Raw genomic sequence first — 8,665 nt, forward strand, 5'->3', positions numbered from 1 at the left:
GCAACGATTTTTCACGTTTTTGCGCTCGTCGATCGTCACTCATTGGTGTCACACACTGCGATGTCGCTACCGGCGCCAAATGTGCGTCATTAACGACGTGACCCCGACGATATATTGTTAGCAATGTCGCAGCGTGTAAAGCAGCCTTAAGAGTGTTAAACAGGTTGTCCAGGACTTAAAGTGAACCAACCAGCAGAAATGCACTGCACTTTGATTGACATGTGCAGCAGGGGCGGACCTTTGTGGATCGGGTCCACGGCGTATATTCCTCCTCCTTCGTCTTGTATTGAATGCCCCTTTTTCATTTTTCAGTATTTAAATATCACACCACACCGCCATTGCTGCTGTTGGCATGCAATACAATACACAGGAAGAGGAATATACAGCAAAGACCCAACTCACAAACGCCCGCCCCTGTTGCACGTCAATCAAAGTGCAGTGCATTTCTGCAACTTTGATTACAGATATTTCAGCAACGAAGCGTCCGATCTTTCAACAAAAGGTGTGCCTGGATGCAGCATCCTATGGCACTGCCTTTACTTCATATAGCAAAATCCTGGTGTTTGGTTCCCTTTAAATTTTAAAAAACCTATTCTTAAAATCAGCTGTTAGCAGGTCCCACAGAGTTCCCAGAAGAATGCTTAAGTTCCCCATTGACTTCCATTATACTCCGTAGATAGGGCTCACACTTCCGAGCATGAACTGACGGTTACTAGTACCGAGCACTCGAGCATGTTAGTGCTCACTCACCACTAGTTGCGATCAAGGCTGCCACTAGGAATTTCAGGGCCCCATACTGCCAACATTTTCGGGTCCCCTTGAGACTCCGCCCAGGTCCTACCCCAGCTCTGCCTTCACCCCTCAAACCTTCCACAGTCTCAATGCCCTTTTGTAAAAACATATTTTATATATTTTAATATATAAACACACACACACACACACACGGTCATGGCCAAAAGTGTTAGCACCCTAGAAGTTGTCCCAGAAAATGAAGCATTTCCCTTGGAAAATTAATATGACGCCCCCCTACACTGCCCCTCTGTATAATATACCCCCTCACAGAGCCCCTCTGTATAATATACCCCCACACAATGCCCCTCTGTATAATATCCCCCACACACACTGCCTCTCTGTATGATATCCCCTCACACACTGCCTCTCTGTATAATATTCCCTCACACATTACCCCTCTATATAATATCCCCCCACACACTGCACCTCTGTGTAATTTGCTTCACATACTCTGCCCCTCTGTATACTATTACCCCACACAAGTTATCCCTCTTTCTAATATCCCCCCACGCAAACTGCACCTCTGTATATCACCCCACACATACTACCCCTCTGTATACTATCCCCCACACACATACTGCTCCTCTTTATAAGATCATCCTGGTATATATGTCCCCTTCCAGGTATCTATGCCCCTATTCTGGGCTTTTCTTGGTATGTATGTCCCCCTCCTTGTATACATGCCCCCCTCATGGGCCCATCCTGTGATATATTTTCCCATCCTGGTTTATTTGTCCCCTTCTTAGCATATATGTCTTCCTTCTAGTATATATGTCCCCATCCTGGTATATAAGTCCCCATTCTTGTTTATTTGTCCCCTTATGCTATATATGTCCCATCCTGGGCCCCTCCTAGTATGTATATCCCTTTACTGGGCACGTTCTGGTATATTTGTCCCCATCTTGGTTTTTGTCCCCTTTCTGGTATACATGTCCTCCTCCTGGTTTATATGTCCCCTTTCTTGGCAGCTCCTAATATATATAGACCTCTCCTAGACACATTCTGGCATATATGCCCCATCCTGATCACTGTACCCTTCCTGGTTTATATGCCCTCCTCTTAGTATATATGTCCCCTTTCTGTGCTCATCTTGGTATATGTATCTCCCTCCTGAGCACATTCTGGTATATATGTCCCCATCCTGGTTTATGTCCCCTTCCTGGTATATTTGTCCTCCTCTTGTTATATATATATCCCCTTTCTAGGCTCCTCATGGTATGTATAGCCCTCTACTGGGCACATTCTGGTATATATGTCCCCATTAAGGTTTCTATCCCCTTCTTGGCCATCTTTCTTCCCCAGTAGACAGGTCCCTCTGTGTATCGGACTACCAAGATAATCCAATGCGAAACTCTTATGTGCCACAAGCCTTTCCTGGGGACAGTGCTCTTTAATATCTTTATAAATGATCTGGACAACGGAATTATTGGGGAACTCATAAAATTCGCAGGTGATACTAAGATAGGAGGAGTAGCCAACACTAGAGAGGAAAGAGAGTGTATTCAAAAGGATCTAGACACTCGAACAATGGGCCGAGGAGAACAGAATGGGGTTTTCCAGGGACAATTGCAAAGTCCTACATCTGGGTAAAAGAAATCTAAAAAGCATATATAGTATGGGAGGAATAGAACTAGGTGATAGCACCGGGATAAAGGACTTGGGCATAATAGTAGATCACAGATTCACCAGGAGCCAATAGTGCGGTGCTGCAGCTAACGGCCAACAAAATTCTAGGATGTATCAAAAGAAGCATTGAATGTAGATCAAGAGAGATCATTATTCCCCTATACTCTGCCCTGGTCAGACCCCACCAGGAATACTGTGTACAGTGCTGGGCCCCAATTCAAGAAAGACATCAATATACACTGTGTGCAGAATTATTAGGCAAATGAGTATTTTGATCACATGATACTTTTTATACATGTCGTCCTACTCCAAGCTGTATAGGCTGAGAGCCAACTACCAATTAAGTAAATCCGGTGATGTGCACCTCTGTAATGAGGAGGGGTGTGGTGTAATGACATCAATACCCTATATAAGGGGTGCGATATTATTAGGCAGCTTTCTTTCCTTTGGCAAAATGGGTCAGAAGAGAGATTTGACGGGCTCTGAAAAGTCCATATTGTGAGATGTCTTGCAGAGGGATGCAGCAGTCTTGAAATTGCCAAACTTTTGAAGTGTGATCACCGAACAATCAAGCGTTTCATGGCAAATAGCCAACAGGGTCGCAAGAAGCGTGCTGGGCAAAGAAGGTGCAAAATAACTGCCCATGAATTGAGGAAAATCAAGCGTGAAGCTGCCAAGATGCCATTTGCCACCAGTTTGGCCATATTTCAGAGCTGCAACGTTACTGGAGTATCAAAAAGCACAAGGTGTGCCATACTCAGGGACAGGGCCAAGGTAAGGAAGGCTGAAAACCACCACCTCTGACCAAGAAACAGAAGATAAAACCTCAAGACTGGGCCAAGAAATATCTGAAGACTGATTTTTCACAGGTTTTATGGACTGATGAAATGAGAGTGACTCTTGATAATCCAGATGGATGGGCCAGAGGCTGGATCAGTAAAGGGCAGAGAGCTCCACTCCGACTCAGACACCAGCAAAGTGGAGGTGGGCACTGGTATGGGCTGGGATCAGCAAAGATCAACTTGTGGGACCTTTTCAGGTTGAGGATGGAGTGAAGCTAAACTCCCAGACCTACTGCCAGTTTCTGGAGGACAACGTCTTCAAGCAGTGGTACAGGAAGAAGTCGCTATCGTTCAAGAAAAACATGATTTTCATGCAGGACAATGCTCCATCACATGCATCCAACTACTCCACAGCGTGGCTGGCCAGTAAAGGGCTAAAAGAGGAAAAAATAATGACATGGCCCCCTTGTTCACCTGATCTGAACCCCATAGAGAACCTGTGGTCCCTCATAAAATGTGAGATATACAGGGAGGGAGAACAGTCCACCTCTGGGAGCAGTGTCTGGAGGCTGTGGTGGCTGCTGCCCGCAATGTTGAGCGTAAACAGATCAAGCAATGACAGAATCTATGGATGGTCGGCTGCTGAGTGTCATCATAAAGAAAGGTGGCTGTATAGGTCACTCATTTTTTTGGGTTTTGTTTTTGCATGTCAGAAATGTTTATTTCTAAATTTTGTGCAGTTTTATTGGTTTACCTGGTGACAATAAACAAGTGAGATGGGATATATTTGGTTTTTATTAAGTTGCCTAATAATTCTGCACAGTAATAGTTACCTACACAAACAGATCTCCTCCTAAGATAGCCAAATCTAAAAAACCCCCCCAACTGCCAAAAATATTAAGCTTTGATATTTATGAGTCTTTTGGGTTGATTGAAAACATAGTTGTTGATCAATGATAAAAAAAATCCTCTAAAATACAACTTGCCTAATAATTCTGCACACAGTGTATTGGACCAAGTCAGAGAAGAGCAACCAAGATGGTAGAAGGTCTGCAAACCATGTTATATGAAGACCGGATAAAAGAACTAAAGAGAAGGCTGAGAGGAGACTTAAGAGCGGTCTACAAATATCTGAGAAGTAGTCACAGTCCAGAGGGAACCACCCTATTCTCATTAGCACAAGGAAGTACAAGAAGCAATGGGAGGAAACTAAATAGAAGGAGATTCCGATCAGACATTAGGAAAAACGTTCTGACCGTCAGAGAGTGAAACAGTCTATCACAGGAAGTAGTGAGAGCAGTCAGAGAGTGGAATATTCGGCCACAGGAGGCAGTGAGGGCAGTCAGAGAGTGGAACAGGGGGCCACGGGAGGCAGTGAGGGCAGTCAGAGAGTGGAACAAGGGGCCACGGGAGGCAGTGAGGGCAGTTAGAGAGTGGAACAGGGGGCCACAGGAGGCAGTGAGGGCAGTCAGAGAGTGGAGCAACCAGCCACGGGAGGCAGTGAGATCAGTCAGAAAGTGGAATAGGCGGCCACGGAAGGCAGTGAAACCAGTCAGAGAGTGGAATAGGTGGTCACGGGAGGCAGTGTGGGCAGTCAGAAAGCAGAGCAGGCTACCACAGGAGACCGTGAGCTCTCCATCAATAGAAATCTTCAAGTGAAATCTGAATAAACATATAGCTGGGATGATTTAAGAAAGCCTGCACTCGCAGGGGGTTGAACCCATTGGCCCTTGAGGTCCCTTCCAACGCTACCAGTCTATGATTCTATGTCACCTACGTAGGCCTTTTTAGCTTCTCTCAGGCAGCGTCATACTGCATGAGTATTTAGGTAATATTACTGCATTGCTACCAAGCTGTCATGCTTTGCTATTAGAGTGACCTTTGACTAACTCAGCTCTAACCTTTTCTTGACTTTGCTGCATCAACTCACAAGTAAATCTCTGACAAATACAGCTTTGTCATGCTTCATACTCGGATCTGTTGTTCCAAGGTACCTGTCAACATTCTCGGCTCTGCTGTTCCAAGGCGCCTGTCCGCATATTCAGCTTTGCTGCTCCAAGTCGTTTGTCGAAGTGTTTTGCTCTGCGGTTTGATGACGCCTGTCTGCATACGCAGCTTTGTGGTTACACGGAGCCTGTCCAGATACTTGGTTCTGCTCTTCCAAGGTGTCTGTCTGCATATTTAGCTCTGTTTCTACAATGCGTCTTTCCGCATATTTGGCTTTGCTGCTCCAAGGTGGCTGAATACATACTGTTCTTTGCCATTCCATGACCAAAGTGGCATGCGGCATACTCGGTTCTGCCATTCTATGTCTCCGCTGCAATCCAGCCTTTTTAGCTCAGCTGTTCCCTACCCCATGTGCCGTTGAGCCCATCCAACTCTGCTATTCACAGTGCTCCATAGGCCATCCTGCATATCCAGCTCGGCTACTCCATGCTGCGTTATCGCCTCCGCTCCGTGCTGCTCATCCAGACCTACGGCTTAGAGAATCCACCTCACCAGGTGATGCCATAACAGTATCAAGTGAAAAGTAAATGATTAAATTGGATTATTTACAGCAAGAAGATATTGCAAAAATGGTGAGGGATGGAAACAAAGTCTATGAGAAAGTTACACAACTTTTCATTAAACAATAGCAGATGTACCCGCATTGATATTGGGGTGAGTGGGTTTCCACTGACAGCTGTGACTGGGACGTGTCGGGCGCTGCAATCCCACCAATCACGTGAAAAGTATTAGAATGACCCCCAACATAAAATCATTTTACTAATTCACAAAGCATCAGAGGCATTACGAGTCTGGAAACCTGCGATTAAATCAGCAAAGAGCGCGGCAGCGGAAAGCTAATAACTATCATTTAGCATTGAATATTCGGCGGATCTCAAACTGTTCTACAATTACGAGGTATTCAGGTGTTAAGACAAGAATCTTTTAACACACCAGTCAGCGGAGCAGCAATGGCGCACAGCTGCTGCCGAATTAGGGAGCGGTTATCTCCCACACTCTGCTAGAAAGACGGTTATTACCGAGCATTGATAGTGCAGAGCGCACAGTGGGCACGGACGAGCCGCTCTCATCAGCCGCGGATTGTGGGGTGTTTACCGGGAGGATTAGAACCGCCCATGGTCAGGAAAGCCGCTGTTATATGTATACATAGCATAAAGATGCAGCATGTATGTAAGGAAAACACTTATAATACTGCTACTGAGTTATATCATCTGTTATACAAAAGTTACATCCAGAGCTGCAATCTCAATTCTGTTGATTTGTATGCTACTGTTACATCAACTATATGTTCCAGTCACATTTAGAGCTGCATTCTCAATTCTGCTCATATATATCATGTCTAATGGTTGAGCTATAAACAGAGCTGCAGTCACAATTCTACTGTTACATCATAATTTATGTTCCAGTCATATTCAGAGCTGCATTCCTAATTCTGTTAATACATTACGTGTTATATTCCAGTAACATACAGAAATGAAGTTACGATTCTGTAGTTATATCATGCCTTAAGCTCAAGTAGAGTTGTACTATTCTTTCATGTGTTATACTGCGCTTACATCCAGAGCTGTATTCCTAATTCTGCTGTTACACTATTTTCGACTGTGCACACTGTACTATTATATAAGTATCACACAGCAACGCACATCGCTTTTATTTCAGCACCGTATGGCAGCTTTATTGAAATACTTTGCAGTGGCAGGTCACGAAATGTCCCAATTGCCCATCTTTGGGTGTTATTTTCCAAGAGTCACCTCCACTGATTATACACCGTACCAAAAAATCCCAGACAGGAAGAGGTACAGCACATCATGTGCCGATGCCCTGTGCTCTCCCAATAACTGAGGCTTCAGATACAGCACCCTAATGATAATGGATGAAGTATTATCTGAGGTTCTGTAAAAACCTTAAAATTAATACATCTAGTTATCAAATAATGTTATAGTAAGACATATAAATTCACAGTTCTGTTTATGTTGGAGGGCATAGTTTATTAATTAAGTTTTATAAGGGATAAGCATTAAAATATCTATAATGAGTATACTTGTGTACTGACATGGAAGGATATTTATATATTCTTCCCGAAGCTTCCCGAAGCTTCCAGAAGGTTACGTAATATGGAACTATATTCAACTATGTTCCACTAGAACACCCTATATGGACTGAGCAGCTGGTATATAATACACGATGGAGGGGGCTATTGGGGGGGCTGCTCCACATTGCCTGCTGTGTGAAGACTCGAGGCTGAAAAGATGAAGACACGCTAAGAAGATGACATCCCCTGCCTTGCCATTCAGGAGCCAAAGAGAGATGGGTAAAGACTTCCCATTGTTCAGTATGGACTAAATGAACTCTTTTTACATAAGCTATCAAAGTGTATTATTTTTCCTTTCTGTAACTGAACCCTGGCAACCATTTTTAAATAGATAAAATATATTTATTTTTTACATTTTTGAAGTTTCTTTCTTTCATGCGCTTTTACGTATTTGACGAAAAATATATTTAAGAGTATATTTTTTAACAGGTTCATTTGGAGAATCTACAGTATAAGATGATACGTAAGAGGAAAACAAGGCAAAGATTACTAACAGCTGTGGAGACCGTCATCAAGGCGAAAATGGGGAGCTTGGTGATGCTGAACATAGGAGATTAGTGACAGTGAACCACCTCAATATTACATAAATTACTGCTGTATACACTGTATACACTGCTGTATACACCAAGTGTTGAAATAAAACTGCTATACACTGCTCATAGTAAATACTACAATAAAGCACCTAAAAACCAGCTCTATACAGTCGCTGCATAGCAGGGCCACTTAAATGCTTAATGTGTTTCTCCCTGCATCTTTCCTGGCAGATGATGGCTACTATAAAGCCATCATCTGCTTCTGCAGCAGCGAGTGGAGAGAAGCTCTGCCAGCCACTATTAAACCATCAATTGCCACTTTCAATCTCTGACATCAGCATTTAAAGCACACAATCCGGGGAACACACCGTTCCACGTACCTACTGCACCATCACAATACAATTTGGAGGTTGCCATCAGAGGCGGGGGTCTTCTGAAGGTCCCTGTGCCATGATGCTGCTCCTGGGATGTCTGCTACTGTGGTTCTGCAGTGTATAGTACAAGTGATTCCAAAAGGGACTAAAAAAGAAAGAAAAAGTAATTGCATTAATTTTTTTTTAGAAACAAAAAAAAATAAAATAAAAAAAAAAAAAAATTATATATATTATATATATATATATATATATATATATATATATATATATATATATATATATATATATATATATATATATATATATATATATATATATATATATATATACACACACACACATATACAGTTAGGTCCAGAAATATTTGGACAGTGACACAATGTTCGCGAGTTGGGCTCTGCATGCCACCACATTGGATTTGAAATGAAATCTCTACAACAGAATTCAAGTGCAGATTGG

General features: G+C 43.1%; 1 protein-coding gene across 1 annotated transcript in view; it reads right to left on the reverse strand.

The window, feature by feature from the left end:
• Positions 1-8,305, reverse strand: part of LOC142250831 (connector enhancer of kinase suppressor of ras 2-like) — a 405,387-nt gene extending 397,082 nt beyond the window's left edge. Inside the window, exon 1 of the mRNA XM_075323079.1 lies at positions 8,213-8,305. Coding sequence (XP_075179194.1) covers positions 8,213-8,249 — 37 coding nt within the window. The 5' untranslated portion in view covers positions 8,250-8,305. The remainder of the gene's footprint in view (positions 1-8,212) is intronic.
• Between the last annotated feature and the right edge of the window lie 360 nt (positions 8,306-8,665).

The sequence above is a fragment of the Anomaloglossus baeobatrachus genome, chromosome 9 (genome assembly GCF_048569485.1).
Source record: "Anomaloglossus baeobatrachus isolate aAnoBae1 chromosome 9, aAnoBae1.hap1, whole genome shotgun sequence".
Taxonomy (NCBI): domain Eukaryota; kingdom Metazoa; phylum Chordata; class Amphibia; order Anura; family Aromobatidae; genus Anomaloglossus; species Anomaloglossus baeobatrachus.